General features: G+C 50.4%; 1 protein-coding gene across 4 annotated transcripts in view; it reads left to right on the top strand.

The window, feature by feature from the left end:
• GAB3 (GRB2 associated binding protein 3) overlaps positions 1–19,332 on the top strand; it is a 70,023-nt gene that overhangs the window by 43,243 nt on the left and 7,448 nt on the right. For 3 of the 4 annotated variants that reach the window (XR_003257454.1, XM_026089521.1, XM_026089523.1), the window contains exons 2-7: positions 2,192–2,495; positions 10,065–10,281; positions 11,595–12,073; positions 15,324–15,379; positions 16,619–16,874; positions 18,069–18,150. Coding sequence is in view for 3 of the 4 variants with exons in the window: in XM_026089521.1 (XP_025945306.1) it covers positions 2,192–2,495; positions 10,065–10,281; positions 11,595–12,073; positions 15,324–15,379; positions 16,619–16,874; positions 18,069–18,150 (1,394 nt within the window). In the remaining variant the exon portion in view is untranslated. The remainder of the gene's footprint in view (positions 1–2,191; positions 2,496–10,064; positions 10,282–11,594; positions 12,074–15,323; positions 15,380–16,618; positions 16,875–18,068; positions 18,151–19,332) is intronic. The other variant, XM_026089522.1, reaches the window with a different exon arrangement.

Raw genomic sequence — 19,332 nt, 5'->3', positions numbered from 1 at the left:
TATAGCTCCTGGAGCCCTTCTCTTCTTGTCTGATGTTGTGTTAGGGAGCCTGCCCTGAGGTGTCCGTGGGCGGTGTGTCAAGTGTGTACGGTGCTTGGGCTGCAAGTGGCAGATGCTGGCTCTGCCTGGGGCTATAAAATACAGGATAAGTGCTGGGCTGTGTTCTCCTAGTGAAACTTGCTAGTCAGGAAAGTGTTTTCTCCCTTAAACATTTTCACTCTGTTTTTATTTTCTTTGCTTTCTTTTTCTTCTTTCTCCTTGGCTGCTATAAAATTTGACTTGCCTGGATATCTCAGATATCTCAGTAATCTTCAGTTTACCTCTGAATTTACTGTTGAAAGTAACAGAGGCCAAATCACCTTCAAACTTCAACAGGTCAGGAGGGTGAGACTTAGTCTTGTTTGTGCAATACACTTTGCACCTCACCTGTGCTTCCTGCCTGTTCATGATTTGGCCCCTTAAAAAAAACAAAAAAACAAAAAAAAACCCCCACTCTTTTACACAGGTTGATACATGCTTGTTCAGTCTTGCAAGAGCTCCATCTGCAATGTTTTATTCTCTGGCTCTTGTGTATTGGCTTTGGAGAATCTTTTCCTTTCAGGGCGGAGTAAGGTTCTGCCTAGCTGAATGGATGTACTTTTAGATGAACTGTTGGCTGAATATTTCCTTACAGCATTTTGCTCATGCGTGTCTGATAGAGTCCATCAGTCTGGAAGAGGGATTCAGGATCTTTCACACTGAGTTGTGTCTGTCTCGAAAGGACTTGAGAATATTAACAAACATGAAAAGCTTCACTGCACTGCAAGGAAGTCTCTTTTGCATGAAAAACTATTTTTTTGGATAAATGGCTGGGTTTTTCTGTTGATCGTTTTAACTATCATTGTACCCACTGGATCTCAGTTTCAGCGAAATCTGTAGCACCTGCTTGATCCCAAAGTGTGCAAGATTTTGCCAATACTGAGTTTTATTCTGTAGTGAAAAGACATTTTGCAAAAGCTCAGGTAGAGAGGTTATTTCAGCTGTTTTTGTGGTTGTTCAGRTGTTTTTTTTCCGGTGAACTTTTGACTCTTGTGAAGACAATTAAAGCAGCTGGTGCCTGTGTAGCTGTGGCAGGCACTTGGGCTGTGTGTGAGCACCATCTCTCTTCCTTGGCTGCTGCCAGAACTGGGGCACCTTCAGCATCAGCTTCAGTTCCCTCCCTCTGCCAGCTGCTGAGGCCTTCTGGTTTGGAGGCGGTTTTATCCAATCACACTCTTTATGGAGTTTGGTGAGGGGAAAGCTCCTAACATCTTATTTCAGCTTTTTTTCTGTGTAACGGAGGTCAGGATGGATTTCTTCTGGCCCTCGAAGTAAGTATGTTGGTGACAGCTGTAATCAACACAGAGGCTTTTATACTGTTGATGAACCAAAACAGCTGCTGAATAAAAAGGGAAAAAAGTCTTATTTTGTTCCTAGAATCTTGCATATAGCTTAATAAAGTGATACAGCATCCCAGTCCTCACAGGGTTTTGTCTAACCCTGTATGTCATCCATACGTTCATGCACAGACCCAAAAGATGTGTATGTTTACTGATTTTGATTTGGGTTGACGGAGTCCCTCCAGGCAGTATCTGTGTAAATAGATGTGCTGGAACATCTTGAAGTTTCCTGTTTAACTTTTTAGCACCGCAACTCCCTTAAGGTTTGTTTTCGGCTTTCAGAAGTAACTGACAGCTCATTAACAGCTTCTTATTAGCACTGAAAATGGTCTGAGGGAAGCTGTCCAGGTCATCTGGAAGCCTTGTCTTTACTAGGCAAAGGTGTTTGTTGCCAGGAGTTAACTAATATGCTACGACACGTGGTACAGTCCTAAACATTTTTATTTCACTAAAAAAGTGTTCTAACCTCTTTTTTTCACATATGGTAACTAATGCAGGTGACGTATCAGACTTGTGCATACGCATTGCTTGCAGGTTGAGGGCCATGTTATGGAGAAGTTGAGTTCACCTTAACCTCCTAACTGTTAAAAGTGGCAACTCTGCCTTTCTTYCTATCACAAAAGCAAGCTAATGGCAAGCATTTCAGAGTCACAATTCAGCCAGGTTATTAAAATAACAATAAAACCAAAAAGAAAATGTGCCTGTTCAGGCTGATTGACATGATGTGGCTGGCAGTCAGAAGGCTAAAAGGAACCTGTCTGTGCCTTCTGCAGGCATGGCGCAAGCGCTGGTTCGTGCTACGCAGAGGCCGCATGAGTGGGAACCCGGACGTGCTGGAGTACTACAGGAACAACCACTCCAAGAAACCCATTCGCATCATCGACCTCAATGAGTGTGAAGTGCTGAAACACTCRGGGCCCAACTTTATCAAGAAGGAATTTCAGAACAACTTTGTCTTCATTGTGAGAACCACCTATCGCACCTTCTACCTGGTAGCCAAAACCGAGGAAGAGATGCAGATCTGGGTGCACAACATCAGCCAGATCTGTAATTTTGGGCATTTAGAAGATGGCACAGGTAGGATCATGATCATGCTTATTTTAGGGTTTGGGAGGATGAYCTATTCTTAGGCTCTTTCATAGCAGCACACAGGAAGTATAGACCTTGCCAGCTGGTTTGGGAGGGCAGGTAATGTGGGGCTTTATATTTCTCATAGCTTCACACAGCACTGAGATTCTGCTAAACCCTGATTTAAAAGTTATCAGGGATCTAATTTCTGTTAGGTAAAAATAGTAGCTGGACACTTGGTCTCACTTCGATGAACCAATTCCTGCTAGAATAAACAGCAGGTCCTTAATAAGAAAAGGTGTTGTTTATGTGAAAAGCTGACTGAGCATTATCTTCTGGGGCCTTTTATTTCATTACATATCCCATATTTATTTAGTTTGGCTTAATGTAAAACACCTGTTCCAAAAAAGAGAAAGTGTCCTGCAAAACTCACATTTTCTCAGGCTTTGCTAGATGTGGAATGTAGATAGATTTGTGTGTGTATGTACATATATAAATCAATGACAAAAATACTGAGCTATCTTAGTCTATTAATGAGAAGAAAAATAAAGAAAAGGCAGAGGACAGGAGAGTGTTAGTGTGTGTCTAGACTTAAGAGATGGTCTTGCTGGTGAAGCATATAGGAAGCCTGTTTGCCAAGGCTTACACCTGTATATACTCACTAGGGTGAATGTGCTGGAACACTTCCAAGAATTAGCTGCTCCAAAATGGATCTAGCCAGTAGTTAATGCCGGGACCCCTATCATTAACTTACCTTTCAAATGAGAAAATCGGGCTCAGATAACAGCAATCTGTCTTTCCCTTGACATTTCCAAGGGGCAGATACAGCAGCAATTTGAGAGCTTCATAGGAAGTGACTCAGAATGAAGTCCTTCACCATGATAAAAGCCAGCGCAAGAGCAGAAGAGGGTGGTGATGAGGGGGCTCAGCCTCATCAGAGATAACTGGGAAAGGACAGCAATATGTTTCAGGGTGTCAATGTGGCAGGGTGGATCACCCTGCCCTGGTCTTCACGCTGCTGYGGCCTGACTGCTACTGGTGCATGCAACTGCTGTGTAGACATACCATAGCCCTGTAACTTGAAAGGAAACAAAAGGCCACAATGAGATGTTTTATTTTAATCTATCCTGGTTCCTGGCCTTCTTTAATCTTCTCTTCAGTAGTTTATTCTGAGGGGAAATGGAAGGGAGTGGGAAGTGCTCTGCAGTGTTCCTGTTATAAATCTGAGGTCTGCTGTTTTTGCATTCGGTTTAGAGACCACCAGGAAAACTTGCTGACATTTTTATGTGCCACTGCAAACTGCCCGTGCATGCAACTAGCAAGCTAGAACCTAAACGCAGTGCTATGAGCCGGTAGCTGTGTGGGGATTGGAGCCAATAGCTCTTTACAGCTTGGATGTAATTAAGGACCGTTCAGAAACCCACTTGCCCATGCTAAAACTGTGATGTGTTGTCTTGCATTGCCACTTTCACTGTGGCATTGTTTTAGATGTACTTTCAGCAAGTGGTCTGAAACGAAGGTAAGTCTTTCCGTGCAAAACAAAGAAAAGAGGAAAAATAACTTACATCCTTGTGTCACAAACAGATAGGTAGACTTCTGCCGGCACTGCGTGTTGAGGGTGTGCACAGGGAGATGTGATCTGTGGAGGATCGGAGGAGCCGAGGCAGCAGCTGTCCCTAGCATAGATGCATTTATACTGGGAAACCTGTATTCGGTTACACCAGTGGAGCGCAGCATTGCCCATGCAGCTGCTTTATGCCCGGGCGGTGCTTGGAGAGGGTCTCAGAGTGGTGTTCCTCTCCCAGCAAAGATTGCCAGGGTAGACGCTGACAGATGAGAAGTGACAGCTCTTGCTGCAGCAGTTTGAAAAGTTGACATTGCAGCTTTCTACACCGTTCCTCAAGGCGAATGTTGTCCCCAAAGTTGTCCAATAGTGCAGAGCGTTTGCCTTGGTTCAGTATAGTCTGGCACCTGAACTTACAGCCCTCACCACAACCAAGTGTAAGCTAAGCTCCCAGAAATGCACTTATCATTTGCCTACAGAAAAATAGCTCATAGGCTCTTGTTTATCCTGCATCTCCTGCTGGTGTGGTCTGGTCTGGGGCATATTCTGGTCAGGCTGCAGGGCACATTCAGATCTTATTTATATCCAGCGCTCTGATTTAAGTCTGCACCATTTCACAGGTTGCACATCACATTTCAAACAGTTGCTAATTGCTTGAGCTTTTTGGAAGCACCTAAATCCCCCAAGTGCCTGTAGGTTTAAACAAATTGCCCTTAAAAATTARCATAAGAAGAGAAAAGGTCTATTAAATGCCATATGCTTTTTTAAATTGAATGCTACTGTGTTTAAAAAAAAAAAGTCCCTGAAATGAATCATCAAAAGAAAGACACATCAATTGCAAGAAAGTTTAATAAGCTGTTCTGTGTATTAAAATGAATCTCAAAGCCAATATTACATTGTGAAATCAATCATTCTTAATCCTTGCATCTTTTCGCAAATTTGCTGTGACTTTGGGGCCAAAACCAAATCTCATGCTTTCTCTGCTTAAGACACATGAAGTGCAGTCACAGGATTACACAGTGACTCAGCTCTAAACACGGGCCATTTGCTCATAGTCYTGTCCAGTGGCAAAAAAGCTGGATTAATAGCTGGGTCCTAGTTATCATAGGCTGCTAATATGACATTTAAGCAGACAGACAGAGACCCAAGTCAGTGAAACCCCTGCTGGTCTGGTAAGGCCAGCCCAGACACCTCTTTTTTAGTCAACAAAGAGCGGAGCCGGCCGAGAGTCGGAGAAGAGAAACGCGAGCTGCAGACAGATGTCAGGAAGCACCTGGGCGGGCGGCTGCAGGAAGGGCTCGCCAGGCTGAGCCGTTCGCGCAGCCGCGGCGAGCCGTGCCGCTTGCTGGTGATGCTCAAAATGACAGGGAGCAAGCCGGCACCTCCAGGGGAGGCTGGCTGGAGGAGGAGGCGGCCCTTTCCCTATTTTCCTACCCTTCCTACATAAAAACCTGCCTCTGGCAAAGCAGTGAATCCTTTGGAGCTGCTGCTTTTGCGGTGTGGAGGGCAGAAGTGTGGGTCGAAGGAGCACGGTGATGGGCACCAGGAGGGGATCCCCTGCCCAGTAGCCGCAGGATCCCTACGGGCCTGGTGGAGCCATCATTCCCCTCGCAGCAGGCATCCCGGCGGCAAAGGCAGCCACGCTGGGGGTCAGCAGGATGCTCAGAGCACAGGCTGGGTGGAGAAGAGGGCGAGGAGAGCATGCGAYGACATGGCCGTGGGACTCCATGGGCACGCTCTATCCCATACGCAAGCCAAAACTATGATGGATTGGCACAGCGCGATATGACAGCTTTTCATTGGAGAAACTGTTGTGAAGGTTGCTTAGCCTTTTTCATTAGGAAGCCTTGCTTTTAGAGATTACAGCTGAGCATTAAGTGCTCCCCCAGGCTGTGCCTTGGCAGGCAGCACCTAAACCCAAGGGGGATCCTCCGTCTTGAAATCCCTCCAGGTGCACCCAGCACCCACTAGCRCCTGCGGAGCCGCAGCAGAGCTCCCGGTGCAACGCGCACCCTTGCCCCCGCGGCTGCCGCTGCCTGCCTGCCTGTGAGCTCCTCGCCAGCAGTGTCTTTGCCCCCTTAAGGCTCTTCCGTTTGCCTGCCGATGCGCGCGGCCATGCCAGGGTGTGGGAATGGCGCGGTCCCTGCGGCTTCCCGCAGAGCCAGGGCCCAGAGCAGCTGGGAGCCGCCGCGCTCTCTGTGCGGAGGCGCTTTGCTCTCAGGACGCCCCTCTCTGTGCCCTCTCCATTCCCACGAGGCCGGCGAGCAGCCCAGGAGGCTCTGCTGGGCATGGGATGGGAGCGGGACAGCCCTTCCCTGCCCTTGCTGGAGGCCAGGCGAGGTACGAGGTGTTTCCACCTCTGCAGCGAGTGGGACGCCCTGCAGCACAGCTCCTGCTGCCCCTAGACAGTGCCGGCCGGTGGCGGCAGGGAGAAACCCTCCATGTCTCTGAACGGTGGCCCCGCGCTGCCGGGAAAGCCRCTGCACAGGAGGCCAGGAAGCGAGCGGCCCCGGAGGCTGAGCTCGCCGGCAGCCTCCCCTGCAAGCCCCCGCAGCTGCCCTCGCTCCCAGACAGCCCATCAGCCCCATCCTCGTGCTGTTCCGTGCCCGAGGAAGCGGCCGAAGCTGCCGCTGCCTTGCTGGTGAACAGAGGGAGGAGGGTGAGCGGCCCCCAACTGCTCTCCGCACTCGCACTGGAGAAAATGGACATGCATAATTTATTCTCCCCAGCTGCTGCTGCAGTGTAACTTTAATGCACGCCGATTTGGTTACCGGCAGGGCTGGCAGGGGCTGGCCCGCGCTGTTCGGAGCCGGCTGCAATCTCCGAGCGCCCTGAAGGTTAGAAAAGGGCACGGCCGTGCTGTCCCTGTCCCTGCAGCGCCCTGCGGGTACCATGTGCTCAGTCCTTCCTGATGGGATAATCTGAGGCTAAAGCCTGCGAGTACCAGATGGAGTTCAGGCCTGCTACTTCTGTTTGTGCTAATAACCCAGAATGTCATTAATTTATCTTTCTTGCATGCAYTGAGGATGCATTGAGGGTTGTTTTTTTTTAATATGTGGTCAGATGGTGACGTGCATACATTTTTCCTGAGATCCCTACAGAATTAGCCCAGTACATATTTGATCTTTCTCAGTTTACAAGCCAGCTCTCTAAGTCCAAGATATGAAAACTGAGTTACCATCTTAGCCAGCAGAATAGGAAGGGAAAAATTATTTTGCCTGTTTGGAAGTTTTCAGCCATCAACCCAACTTTCCAAACACGAAACCCCATAAAAGCATGATAACTAGGGTGAATAGCGCTGCTGAAGTCCTGCTGCTGTAAGCACCTGCTTAAAATTCAGCAGATGTTTTGTTGAATAAGCTCAAATTTAAGCATGTGCTTACATGCTTTGCTGAACGGGGATCTACCATGACCCCTTAGGGCCAAAGTTAACTAGAGGAAACAGCAATGAGTCAATACGGGTAGAGGGGAAGGAAAGAGCTGGCTCCCTCCCCCACCGCTTGCTCAATTTAAAGGGATGAGCCATGGGGCAATTCTAAAAATTGTTAGTTTARCAGGCACTCGGCTCTGCTTGTTTCCTCACAGGTTTCCCTACGTATTTTACTCTACTGACTTTGCTGTGCTAGCAAAAATGATGAGCTTTTTTACTAATCTTTTGATTTAGACCAGAAAGATGATGGGGTAAAGTCCGATGTGTAAGTCTGGGTTCACAGGAGGTTTTTGTCTGCCTTTAGTGATGTATTTTAGCAATGTCCAGTAGTTGTGTCTTGGAAGCCGTCTCCATCCCCCTTGATCTGCTTGCGCATSTATCCAGGGCCTCCCAGGACTGAGGTGACGGCCGCAGCCAAGTACGGTGCAAGGACTTGTTGACGCGTTTGAGCTGGGCGCTAGGCAAAAGCTGCCSGAGGATCTCAGGATCTCCCTGGTTCATGCAGGATCTGGCCTGCAACACACACAGGCAGTCAGGGAGTCGTCCCCAGTGTTTTAAGCAAATTCTGCACCTCAGAATTACAGAAATCTCCTTTCTTGCTAGGCTTGGAAGCGTGCTTTGGCTTGGCTTGGCTTTATCAGCAGGCTTTGGGTTTTGTATTTGTTTGGTTTTGCTGTGGGTTTATTTATTTTGAAGAAGGATGTTGCAGCTTTGCCTGGGGCGGTGTCTGCACTCTGGCTAGAGACGGGTGCCTGCCGCTTGCACCGGCGCGTGGGCACCCASTCCCGCACAGCCCCGCTGGGGAGCCACGCGCAGCAACCTCATCGGGAGAGGAGTGTGTACGCCCCAAGTGAGGCTGGTGCCTCCCGGCACTGCTGGCCGGGAGCGCTGGGAGGAGCAGGCAGCTGCTGGGGAGCTGCTCCATAAAAAATACCCCAAAGCTGCCTGCAGGGAGACGTCTGACTTGCACTTGGGGTTCAGTTTCACATCTAAATTCCCCAAAAGCTGGGCCAGAGGCAGTGCTTGGCCCCAGCTCCACGCTTCMCCTGCGGGTGATAGACTGCGTTGCTGCAGCTCTCGGCCTGCATCGTAGATTTGCTGCCGTCTCTCTGCCCCAGGAATGGAAAGGGGGGACTGGAGGGTGATTCCCTGCCTCCCGCAGCCTAGAAATGTTCCCAGTTGTCTCAGCAGCCAGGTCCGGCGGGGCCTGGACATCGCTGGCAACGAGGGAGTGAAGAGGAGGCTGTGCTGGAGAAAGGACTGGGGAAAGGTGCCGCTCTCCAAGTCACTATGCCTTGTGGCCTCCTTGCCAGGCCTYTTCCCAGCAATGTCCCCAAGCCCCTACCTGAGCGGTGGTAACTACACCGCTGTGCTCGCGGCTTTGCCTGAAAAGTGTCCGCCATCAAGAGGCGGAGGGAACCGGCAGACGAGCGCTGCGGTGCAACAAATCCGGCTCTTCTGCGAGCAGCAGAGATTGGTTTCACCCTCTGAGATCTTGAAAGTGGGAAGAAATCAATCCCTTCCCTTGTCTCCATTAATTTGAAGTGTTGGAGATTAATAATTAATTATTTGTGTTAGGTCCTAAAAAACCCTTGGTAAAGCAGATGCTCCACCTTGATGCTTCCCTCGGAGGAAGCCGTCCCCATTGCTACGTGCAGGAGGGACGCAGCAGCCCGGCCTCCAGCGAGGAGGGAGCCGCAGGCCCCGCGCCAAGGGGCTGCACCCCCCGTGGGCCCCGCGCCGAGGGGCTGCACCTCCCCGTGGGCCCTGCGCCAAGGGGCTGCACCCCCCGTGGGCCCCGCGCCGAGGGGCTGCACCTCCCCGTGGGCCCCACGCCGAGGGGCTGCACCCCCCGTGGGCCCCACGCCGAGGGGCTGCACCCCCCGTGGGCCCCGCGCCGAGGGGCTGCACCCCCCGTGGGCCCCGCGCCGAGGGGCTGCACCTCCCCATGGGCCCCGCGCCGAGGGGCTGCACCCCCCGTGGGCCCCGCGCCGAGGGGCTGCACCTCCCCGTGGGCCCCGCGCCGTGGTGGTCCCCTCGCCCGGGGCTCTGCCTCGGCCCGTCCTGCAGAGGGGCAGCGGCTGCCGGTCCGGGCCCCTTCTCCCCCGAGGCCGCGGTTCTGCCTCGACCCGCTGCCCCTTTGGGGTAACGGGCCTGGCGGGAGGACGGCGGCAGCAAAGGGGAAGTGGGCAGCCTTCCCCTGGGGCTTTCCGAGCACCGCGAGGCCGCCCAGTTCCCGCTTGGGCGCTCGCGTGGCCGCGGCCRTGGGCGGCCAGTGGGACCCCTGCCCCATCCTGCCGGGACGGAGCGGGTTCRAAGCCCGCCTAGTGCGTTTGCAGGGCAAGGGGGATGTGGCTGCAGGCTGCCTTGGACCACAGCGTCTCCTCTTAAGTAAACGTTTGGTTCCTGGGAATACCGAGTCGGTTAACGCCTCGGCCGCGTTGCCCGGTGCCGTGGCTGGGGCCGGGAGGTGGCGTTCCCCGCAGCGCCCCAAGCCGGAGGAGGGCCCGGGGCGGTGTGCTGGCGGCAGCGTGCCGGGGCGCCGCAGCCGATCCTCAGCCGAGGCCGTCGCCTCTCGTTGCAGATTCTGTGGAGAGCCTGTCGCATACCACCTCGTCCCCACAGCCCTCGCCGGCCGCCTCCACCCACGCCTCCCACGTCGCCGATCCCTCCTTCTCCGTCAACGGCGCCGCAGCCGATGCCTCCACCACGGAGGAGACCCCCAGCGAGTCGGAGTCGGTCTTCCTCCCCGATTACCTCTTCCTCTCCAACTGCGAGTCGGGCAAGCTGGGTCACACCAGGTAGGGCTGCGAGCCGCCCCGCGGGGTGCCACCAGGCCGTCGCACGGCAGACGTGCCAGCCGCTCCGGCAACGTCCCGGGATGCTGGCAGCAAGCTGGGTCTTCAACTCTGCGGCTCAGCGCAGGCGCCTGAGCCCAGCAGGGGGGCCATTAGCCCCATCCAATTTACTGGGGACTTTTCATGGCTGAGATTAGCAGTAGGGCATCGTGTTTTGGACCCAGCTTGCTCCTGAGCAGAGGCACCAACTGCGCAGTGAAAACGTCCAGGGAGCAGCGGCATCCCCAAGCCCCGGCCTGTTTGCCCCCAGCCCCCGGGCTTGTCTCGGTTGCTTGCTCGGGGAGGGGCAGGTTTTGGCCTGCAGTGTGCCTTTCGCTGTGTTGAATTGCTGCGTGGGTGAAGTCACAGCCAAGCGGTGCTTTTGCTCCTCCCCTTCCTTTTCTAAAAGTCCCTCTGGTTTTTAATTTGGGCTCCTGCAACATGACAAATGTCTCGCTTTATGAGAACGCAGCTTGGGAAGCCACATCTTCCCCTGTCCAGTAACAAGATTTGGAGAAATAGGTAGCTATTTTAACGTACGCTACGGTGTAGAGGCTGAAACTTGACTAGTGCTGCTGCAAGGACTCTTCCCTTTCCATATGCACGAGCAAGTGCAGAGGGCTCGGGCTTATCGCGGCTAACACAGAGAACGCAAACCCTCCAGGCTCGAGCCGGGGTGGGAGCATTGCTCGTCTGGTGTCCCTCTGAGATGGCACCGGAGCTGGGTGCAGCCACCGCTCCAGAGCCCAGCAGTGTCCCCGCGAGCAGGCGCCCTGGCAGCGGGCTCGAAAGCCAAGCACCGCTGCCACGCACGGTCGCACACGGAGTTCACGCAAGCGCCAGCGTCTGGACCCGCTGCGCAGCCCCTTGGCAGCCGAGCGGGGTCCGGCCGTGCCCTTCGCAGCTGCCATGGTTTGCACGGCGCCGCGGTGGGCCAGCCCTCTGCCAAGGGGCTCCTGGGGCGGTGCATTAAGACGGACACACCGACGCCTGCTCAATGACAGCTTTGCAGGAAGCAAGTGACATTAAGTGATCAGTGGACGTTTTCCAAATTGGGAGTGAAAAGAGGGCCATGGGAGCGGCTGCCGACTGGCTGAGGTGCTCCAACGGATCAGATCTCTCAGCAAGCCCCTGCACGAGGCAAGCTCATGTGCTGGCTGGCCACGGGGCGCCCATGGAGATCTCCCGCCGGGTGGGTTTATCGGAGCATGTGTTTGCTCAGTTGCAGTCACGAGAAAAGGAAAGGGCAGTATTTGATCTCTCTGTCTCCCATGCAGATGTGACAGCTGGTCGAACTCTGACAGATCGCTGGAGCAGACTTCATCGGATGACGTTTTTGTCGACTCCTTGCAGTCCCAGCCCTCCTTGTACCTTGTGCAGCCATCCAGTGCTGGCACCATCCACCAGGACGGGGCCCCCGTGGCAAACCATGGAGCCATCTCCAGGAGCATAGACATTAGCGGGCCACCCAGTGACTTTTCCTCCTCCTCTCCATTGCTGGGGACACCGCTAACACCAACTTTTCAGATTGACAAGAGCCAAAACGCGCTGTCCTATGGTATAACCAAGCTGGATGTGCTGTCCAACACGCCACCGCCCCGGCCGCCCAAGCCCACCCACTTCTCTGACAGGAGAGGGGAAGAGCCGGGTGGCGGGGTCCTCCACAACGGCCATGCGGGAATCTGCCGGGCCCAGGTCGCTTTAGTGCCAAGGAGAATCTCCTTGTCCAGTTTAGACAACGTCAGGAACTGGAAAGGTAAGCACGTTTCTGCAAGACAGCGAGGTATGCGTGGCGCGGGGGCCAGAGCTGCCACTTGAGCGTGGAGCAGATGCTCATCTGCTGCTGCATGCCCTCGTCTAAAATGTTCACCCCAGAGTTGCCCGAAGCCTGGCCACAGGCAGGCACCAGGTGTGGGGCAGGTCAGGAGAAATGCAGAGGCAAAGCTCTCTGCCTCCTGCTCGGCACTGACACTTATTTTTCCCATTTCTTTTTTAAGTCCTTATAGACCTTATAGTCAATGGGCCCTATTTTCATTCAGGCACCAGGTTTTTAGCTCCCACTGAAAATTGCTTACTCAAAGCTCTATTAACCATATGTGGAGACCTAGGTAAGAGCAGAGCTGCTATGAARTCAGCCGAGAATCACTGGGTGCCTCCACAGCCTCCCGCCTGCAAAAAAATACACCCCTCAAAGCATCCTCAAATGCTTGTTTCCGATTAGTTTGTGAGCAGGATTGAAACCTGTTCCTCAGTTATATTCAGCATCGGCTCCTGTAAATGCCCATCAGTGTGTAAACACAGGCAGCGATTTAGCTGTGATCTCTGCAGGGTGACTCATGACTTGTTAATTTGCAGTGCCCCCTCCTCCCCCAAAAAAGAAAGCAGCCAAAAAACAGCGAAACAAATGAGAAGCCAGCCAGCAAATCAGGCAGTGCCAGCTCGATTCCTGCAGGTCAAACCGTGAGCTTACACAGGAGAAATGCTTTCTTAGCTGTGCTGCTCTGCTGCATTTAGTCCTTCCTGTAGAAGAAGGATGTCTTTTCACATGTTTAGAGTCAAGAACTGGAAGCCAGAAAGACGCTGGCGATGGGATGTAATCTTAGATGAACCAGGGACTCTGTGTCCTTGAGCAAATTCTCCCCTGTCCTTGCATTTCATACAGGGCAGCTTGAAAACCAGCCACAGAGCAAGAGTCTCTGCTGCAAACCAAACTCTGCTCTGAGCTGAGGTGATTTCTTCACTTGTTCTTGAAACGCTGTTGTCTCACACAAAAATAACAGTCAAAAATCCACAACATCCCAGGTGTCAAAATCCAGCATACACAGTATGAGCAAGTTTTATTTAGTGGAACCACAGAACAGAGAGAAGCAGCTGAAACACCTAGCTGGAAATTATCAGATATTTTGCAGTGAAGTGCTATTTTTGATGAGGAGGAGAATGCAGGCATTTATAGTCAGTTTTAAAGACAAGCTGTCTTTAGATTCCTTCAGTTTGAATGACCACCAAGTGTTTTGGGGCTTTTAGGTCTTTCTCTTAAAACTCAAAGCTAAAAYATGGAGACCTTTGCCCAGCCTGTTTATCAGTGTACAAACAATTCTTGGAAGGTTTGTGGAGAAACACCCATCAGTGGAAACGGTATTCTTGACTATTGGTTCGGTTACTAGCTCCTGGAAAAACGCTGCTTTTGCTTCCAAGCATGTGCCACTTTAACACCACCTGCCACATTTGTGATGGTTAATGTTTCTCCATTCCAATTTATGCCAAAATATTTTTAAGAGGATTAAGTGCCCAAATGTCATGTTCTACTAAAGTGCTGCAAGGTTATCTCTGCCTGACAGGGGGCAGCAATGAATTAATAAGTGCCACTATTTTTTTTTCCTGCCCCAAGCATAGCTGAAACTATGTGCAACTTTAAAGTTTGAACTGAAAGGTGTTTAACACATAAGATATGAAAAAGAAACACAGAGAAAACAGCTGCTCCTCACTGGCTCCTAGAGTAAGGCCACTGGAGTTATTAGTTCATTTTTCGACCTTGGCAACCTGTAAAAGCTGTACTGCTTTAGCCAACCTGGTCGAGGCAAGGGGTACAGCAGCTTCGCRGGGTCCCTGGCACGGCACCGCAGAGGCAGCGTGCGCTGATCCCCCTTGCGCRGAGGGGAACGAGCCATATCTGCACAAGGCACCTGGATCCTGGCATCACTGCGCCTGCCAGAGGGTTGTGCCTGAATGTCTTTTTGCTAAAATAATAAATAAATATAGCTGTCCCAGGACAGTGACTGTGTCTATTTCAACATACATATAAATACATATAAATATATTTGTGTGTGTGTGTGTGTGTGTGTGTATATATACCCACACTGAAAGTATTGCTTTGTTCTGGTTTAGCACTTCTGTTGTCTTTTACACTGATATCACCACAGAAAAGACCCCAGTAGGAGTGTAGGGGTTACAAGGTTTTCTCTGGCATTCCCAAGGAGAGGCTCTGTAGAACCACAAACAAGCCATTTTCTCCAAAGTAAAGCATTTTCCACAAAAGAAGGATGGTAATTTTAAGCATGGATACAAATATATATTTATGTATGTATGTATATATATGTGCATATATATATATWTTTTTTTATATATATGCATATGCATGTGTGTTGGAGTGAAGGTTGGTAGGTAGTCTGCTTTCCTCCCATTCCCCCGGTTCCTTTTTCCTATCCTACTTGAAAATAAACTGCAACGATCAACCACTATTCAGAGTAAAATACTTGCAGCATCTCCCACGGCTGGTCTTTCACGCCCTGAAAGCTGGTTTTCAATTTTTTTGCCTTTTGCTTCGAAAATAAATTTGACCTAGGCCAAGATGAAAGTCGGTCCGCAGAAGGGGGCAGTGTGACGAGGGACCTTCTCACCGGCTGTTTATTTCTGCCCAGCTGGAACTGCTTGCAAGACATGAGCATTTCCCAGTGGCAAGGAGGAGAATTCCTCCCCTGCCCTTACGTTCCCTCCCATGCCGGCTGTACGACAACATGCACTCCCCTAACACCCTGCATTTGAGGCTCCCAAATAGCTTTCAATAACCGATCAATCTTGCCTACAGCCCTTTGTGGTATAATTGCCTGAATTTGAGAGATGGGAAAACAGAGAGGGGTGTTCAGAGGTCCCGCAACTAGAACAGAAGCTGGATTCAAATTTTATGTCTGCTTAGCTGTTTGCTCTCCCCACTGTACCAGTCTTTCTCCCCAACTGCTCATGATTACAGGAAGCATAATTTACAGCAGGACTGTACATGAGCATGTTTCTTGGATTCATCATATTTAAAATGGATGTAATTGCTCTCGAAATGCTACTAAGTTGGTTCTGGTCTTAAGTTTCATTGGATTTCCTCATTTAGGATAAATAATAAGGAATTTGGGATCTTTATAAAGCTCTAATTATTTTAGAGCCATATGCTTTACTCAGTTATTTCCTTAAGGTTTCACTGCCTTATCAAATTTTTAATCACTGTTTTTGTATTGCAGCAGACATGGAAGGCAATTCTTTAAGAAGCCGGGATAAGAGGCTTAGCTTGAATTTGGTAAGTACTCTGCTTGCATACATTTAAACACTGGCACTTGATGAACTACAGAAAGTGATATCCAGGATCCTCTCCTGTGCTCAGCAAAAGAATAAAAAATGGAAGAAGCACTGGGATTTAAACTACGTTTGTGCTGCTTCTTGTCCATCTCAGTGCTCCAGCACAAGTAGCCCAGCCACTGCCTGAGGCCATGGCCCCATTTGGGCTCTTGCTGGGTCCCTCTCAGACCATCTCCCCGGGCAGGGAGACCTGGCAGGGCGTCGGGTGAAACAGCCTTCACAGCCGCAGGAAACCTTTGGGAGAGGAAGAGGGAGGTCACAGYGCAGAGCACCCTGATGGAGTCAGGTCCACCGCGGAGCAGGAAACCAGCAAGCTTGAGAAGGAAACTGTTGACCAAGAGCACCCAAGAAAACTGCTTATCTCTTGAAAAAAGGATCTAAAGGAGTCTAGCACTTCATGATCCTGATGGATACTTCCCCTTCAAGGCACATGAAATTCTCTGCTTTCAAAATCCCTGTGATTCAAGCATCTGTCAGTCCACAGCTTCGTGACTCAGCGTTGCACAGACATGGCTTATATGTAGCAGCGTTGCACAGTGTAGTCAGCCTCCTGCCTGGAGCCGCACACCCTGCCTTCTGTGTGGGAGATCCTTTGCTGCTTATATGTAAGCTCTGTGCAAGATGTATTTTTCTTACCCTTGAAAGCTTGCAAGGTTTGTATTCAACACTTCTCAATACTCAGCCAGTACTAACCTGCGTAAAATGAATTTCTAGTGTTTATTCCCAGCTATGAGAAGTAACTTGTGTGCCTGTGTCTCTGCTCTCTCAGCTTCCGCATTTGAAAAAATCTAGTTCATCAGATGTTCTCCTTTTAGATGTTTTTTGTATGAAGGGGCTTCCTTCGTTTTATAGGTCAAAACTGCTGCTAGGAGAGGCAAGTGCAACCCTGCTGAAGTCAGAGGATTTAACCTACTTAAGTCACCAACAAATCTGGTCGTAGTTTCCAGCAGTGAGTTGCTAAGCTCAGAAGTGAACTTCCCAAAGCTGGCATAAGCATCTGAGCCCATGTGTTCGTCTCGTGTCGTTCCATCCTCTGCTTCTCGCAAAGTTCACGTCAGGACTCTCCTGGCCTGCGGCCCCGTTCAGCTCCATTGCCAGTTCATAGCACTGGCCGGGTTACAGGGGGTTAGCTATTGATTTACTGACCCGTTTCCCTTTCTTTTCCTTCCTACTTCTGAAGCCCTGTCGATTCTCCCCGCTCTATTCAACCGTGTCGGACAGCACGGAGGACAGCTACGTGCCCATGCGCCCCAGCACCTCGCCATCCTTCCCCGGCTCTGACTGCTCGCCCGATGGCTACATTCCCATGAGCCCAGGCTCAGCCACATTTACCTTTCCTGTCGTCAGCACTGAAAAACTCACCAGCCCCCTGCCTGAGCTTCCCTCAGACCTGGAGCCCCCGCCAGTGAACCGAGACCTCAAGCCTCGTAGGAAATGTAAGGCCAGACCTAATGAGCAGTTGGAAGCCAAGGGGAACAGTGGTGACCTCCTTTGATAGTGTCCTTGGCATGTTGTAACATGTTTTCCACTCTAGAGAGGAGATTGAATTGCGGTGTAGTGGCTTTTAGTACTGTAATATAGTAGGCTAYGTCTGCAGGGTCATCTGCAAGCAGAGAAAGAGCGGCTGTGTCTACTTTTGTAGTCTGAGACCTTGTGTCTGCATTAGCGTGGTGCAGGGGTGTTCAAATTCACCCTGCCACTCGCCCTGCATATACACTGACTGCAGACAGCCAAACAGATAAAACCTCAGAGAGAGAGCAAAAAAAATCCTGCAACTGCACCGCCTGTGTACTGCTATCTCACCAGCTCCCTGATGTTCCAGGGACGGGATGTCCAAACACGTGAATCCTCAGACTTGATGTGTGGTCTCTTGGTTAAATCTCTGTTTGGTAGGTGCAGCTGTCTTGGTTTAATTAGGAATTTCCTGCAGATGCTTTTACTGGTGATAATTTTCTGCTCCCACTTCCCATGGCACCTCCAAAATCTCCGAGAGTCACACTGCCAAAGGATATGCTGGGGATGAAATTCAGCTTTGCAGAGGAGCTGTTGCCTAAGGCCAGCCTGTACTGAAGCTCTCTGGGCTACAGGGCTACAGAGAAATTGGCTCAGGAAATATTTCTGTGAGGTGGGGGCAGAAATTTAGACCACTGAGGGGGAAGCAAAGCAGGTTCAGGTCCTTTCTTAGAGGGTTTTGAGAAATGGGTGGAAAATGAGCGTTGATTGGTGAGGGGAATGATCTTCACCTCCATGTGTGGGACCTTTGGGTTTAGAGGACAGCCCAAAGCTCTGTCTTGACCTGTAGACCAAACTGGCTTCTCCTCTTGAAGGCAGCACTTGCAGATGAGATTTGAGGCAAGGACACAGTTCTCATGGCAGATTCTGCTCTCCTACTGCCCATTGCATTTTTTTCTGTTGTTTTAGGACAAACAAGGGACTTTGCTTTCCAGAACTGATAGAAGTGGACGTTTTTTACTGATTTCTCTCTTGATTATATCAATTGTGGTCTATGAAATACACTGTTTAGTTTCTTGCTGTTAATATAAAACTGTATTTTTCTAACAAATGGGTACTTTTCTTGAGCTTTTAATAAGTCCTTTTGTAAATTTAGTTCCTTTTGTATCTACTTGCAGCACGGCCTCCTCCACTGGACCTGAGAAACCTCTCCACAATCCGGGAGCATGCTGCCGTGACCAGGATGTGGACTGTGCCTTAGTAAGTCAACAAGAAACCTGCCATTCCAATCTTTTAAGCATTAACATTGTGACATGGAGTTAAAACTAACTTATCACATTCCACAAGAAATAGTTTCCTGGCAAAGTCCACAAACAAAAATTCCACAGGACTCTTTCCAGCATCTCCAAGGCTTTTGCTCTCTCTGAAAAGTAAGGATCCCTTTAAAGACAGACAGATTCAGTGTGTTCAGCATCATGTGGTGCTGTCAGGAGTGCTCTGTTTTGGATCTCTTGCAAATTAGGGTTTTCTCAAAATTCAGATAGTCTCTTTTGAAGGTTCCTTTTGAAAAGGCTGAAGCTAATCTGCATGGCTACTGTGGTGGCTAAAAGCTTCACATGCTTTCATTATTTTTTCAAAGTGATAGAGCCATGTTTTTTCCTGCAAACTTCTATAGCAAAGGAGAACTAGTTAAGATAAAGATTTGCTTAACTTGTAGACTGTGTTTCTATTCTGCCCTGCCACATGCAAAGTCAGGCTTGATCTGTTGTTCTGACCTTTTGCCACTGGAGACTAGTTGTGGGGTAAAACAAATGCTTTTGGTCCCAGAGCCCAGGTAATATTAAGAAACTAGTCCTGGGCTCCAAAGGCAGTGAAAGAATCAGCCCTGGGGCACTCGTGAGCCAGGAGGGCCGCGGGGAGCCAGCAGAGGAACCTCTCAGCTCCTGGGGAAAGTGTGACAGCAGAGCCCCTCCCGCAGAAATACGTGTGCAAAGCCAGAAATCCTCACAAACCTCCTGCCCTGTATCTGTGCCAAGCAGAGCCGTCCTCTCCCCCTCCCCAGGTATCCTTTGGCATGCAAAAGGGACCCGTCCTCTCCCCCTCCCCAGGTAGCCTTTGGCATGCAAAAGGGACCCAGATGTCAGGGACAGGCAATTCCTCTATCGCAGAGTCCTCTTCCAGCCCAACAGTCTGAAGCTGGTTAACCCCTTGGGCACTGGCTGCTGCGTGTTGCTTATTAGGAAAACCTGCTAGTCTGCCTCCCGAGCATCCCTGCTAGAGCGCCACGGTTAATTAATGCTGACACAGTACAGAGTCTTGAAGAATAACAAGCTCTGAGGGAGTTTGTATGTTTTACATTAGCAAAACTAAAAAAGAAGYATGCCCAGAACTAATAAAGCAAAAGGGATTACTATTCATTCTGCATGAAGTAACTATTTAATT

This window comes from Apteryx rowi, unplaced genomic scaffold (genome assembly GCF_003343035.1).
Source record: "Apteryx rowi isolate R43461 unplaced genomic scaffold, aptRow1 scaffold_82, whole genome shotgun sequence".
NCBI classification, from domain to species: Eukaryota; Metazoa; Chordata; class Aves; order Apterygiformes; family Apterygidae; genus Apteryx; species Apteryx rowi.
The sequence above is the reverse complement of the archived record's forward strand: the minus strand, read 5'-3'. Positions and strand labels throughout refer to the sequence as shown.